Raw genomic sequence first — 2024 nt, 5'->3', positions numbered from 1 at the left:
TAGGCATAATTCAATGGCTTTTCGAAAGGGTTTGCAACTAAGATTAAAGTTAGTAATAAAATTCTTATCATTTTTCTGAAAAGCTATATTAAGTCATTGATAGAACAAAGAAACTCTAAAATCCAAAGTGAAACTCAAATCCCATTTGATATTTTAAATTAATGATCAAACAAAGAGAAACTCAAATCAAAAGTAAAACAAACATCCAAAGACAAAGAAAATCAAGAGGTCTATATTTCTATATCACATGTCGACCTATTGTGCCCTTCAATCCCACACCTACTGCATTTGCGTTTTGTGGAACCTTTACTTTCTTGTGAATTAATTTCGTCTTCAACTGTCTCGTATCTTTGTTTCTTTCTCCTTCCTGCTGCTCTTCTACTCTCTGGAGGAAGAACTTTTGCCTTCTCCACATGTTGTGTGCTTCTCGTCAGTCAGACTGTGAACTTATCTGCCTACACTGAAACCGGCTTTTATGGCATGCATGCATGGGATCTTCAACAAGACGAATTTTCCACAAGAACATATGTGTCTCACCAAATCAACCATACATTCAATTTTGTCTCCACGAACCAGAAACCGGTAATCGTTAATCGGATAAACTGTAAACGTCTTTCCCTTCTGAATCCTTCTATCAATAGTCTTTTCCACAGCTGTGGTCAATGGCATTTAATTCTTAGAACTTAGAGTTCTACGTTCAAAAAACCATCGAGTCATCATTTCCTTTATGATGTCCAATAGAGGAATGGCCGGAAATTCCCTTGGCAAACGCAATGCAAAATTCATCGATTCAGCAGGATTATTGGTCCTAATATCATACCTAAAACCAGGAAATTGACAGCGAGCCCACTTTCTCACATCAGCTTCTATTAGATATTTTCCAATCGTAGGACTAATCGAGCAAATATCTGTAAAGATCTTCTGAAAATCAGCAACTCGATAAGCTTTAGAAGCCTTTACAACCAAACCAACTAAACCTTTTCCATGGAAATAAGTTACAGAATTATTTAGCAAGTTGTGAATGCAAATTCCATGATGAGATTGAGGGTACATGTTTACAATAGCTTTAGCAAGTGAGGTATTCTTATCAGACACAAAAGCTAAACTCTGCTCGTCAGCAATAACCAATTTAAGTTGTCTAATAAACCAGTCCCACGAACGGTCATTCTCTGAGTCAACAACTCCAAATGCAAGTGGATATAAATTTGAGTTTCCATCCAAAGCAGTAGCAACCAGTAAAATACCTTTGAATTTGCTCTTAAAAAACGTCCCATCGAGAACAATAACTTTTCGAATGGCTCTGTAAAAACCTCGGACACACTGCCCAAACGAGATGAAAAGGAATCTGAATCTCCCATCCTTGTCAGTTTCGTAAGATGTATGTGACCCATGATTAGTTTTCTTCATCATTTGCAAGTATTTGGGAATCTTCACATAACCTGTTTCTGGAATACCTCTCATTGTGTTGATAGCATACTCACGCGCATCCCACGCTAAAGACTTGGACACCTCGATCCCATGATCACTACGCATAAGCTCGTTGATATCATTACATTTTGGCTCCGCCTTTACACCATCATACTTATGCATAATCAGATTACCAATTGTTTTTGTTGAAGCTGTCCTTACAGATTTGTTCCTTGTTAGTGAAGCACATGAATGTTCAACAACATATTTTCTGATAATGAAATATGAAGAACCTTTTAATTCTTCGGCACGAACTCGCCAGCTGCAATCTTCATCTGCGCACCAAATATACCAAATTTTGGTATCAGATTTGACGAGTTTATAGTCGAAATTATGTTTCATTGCACATGTTTTGAAAGTCGCCTTCAGTAACATTTTACTGCTAAAATGTTGATCCTTCTTCACAATATCCAACAAAGCAAATCATAGATTATGTCCCTTGCTTCTCTTTATGTCACACATATTTTCATCATCACTTTCATCCCGCTCAAAGTCTTGTTCGTTGATATAGGTTTCACCAGAACTGACATCTGAATATTCATTCGATGTATCATCTT

General features: G+C 37.0%; 1 protein-coding gene across 1 annotated transcript; it reads right to left on the bottom strand.

Moving 5' to 3' along the window:
* Positions 1–669: 669 nt before the first annotated feature.
* LOC106324513 lies at positions 670–1590 on the bottom strand. Its single transcript, XM_013762472.1, has one exon. It carries the CDS (start codon positions 1588–1590, stop codon positions 670–672), a length of 921 nt encoding a protein of 306 aa, XP_013617926.1.
* Positions 1591–2024: the final 434 nt, after the last annotated feature.

This window comes from Brassica oleracea, chromosome C2 (genome assembly GCF_000695525.1).
Source record: "Brassica oleracea var. oleracea cultivar TO1000 chromosome C2, BOL, whole genome shotgun sequence".
NCBI classification, from domain to species: Eukaryota; Viridiplantae; Streptophyta; class Magnoliopsida; order Brassicales; family Brassicaceae; genus Brassica; species Brassica oleracea.
This window is presented reverse-complemented; position numbering and strand designations above follow the sequence as displayed.

Excerpts from the sequence above, each read along its gene's own strand:
- LOC106324513 (XM_013762472.1), bottom strand. The coding sequence starts at position 1,590 with ATGCATAAGTATGATGGTGTAAAGGCGGAGCCAAAATGTAATGATATC.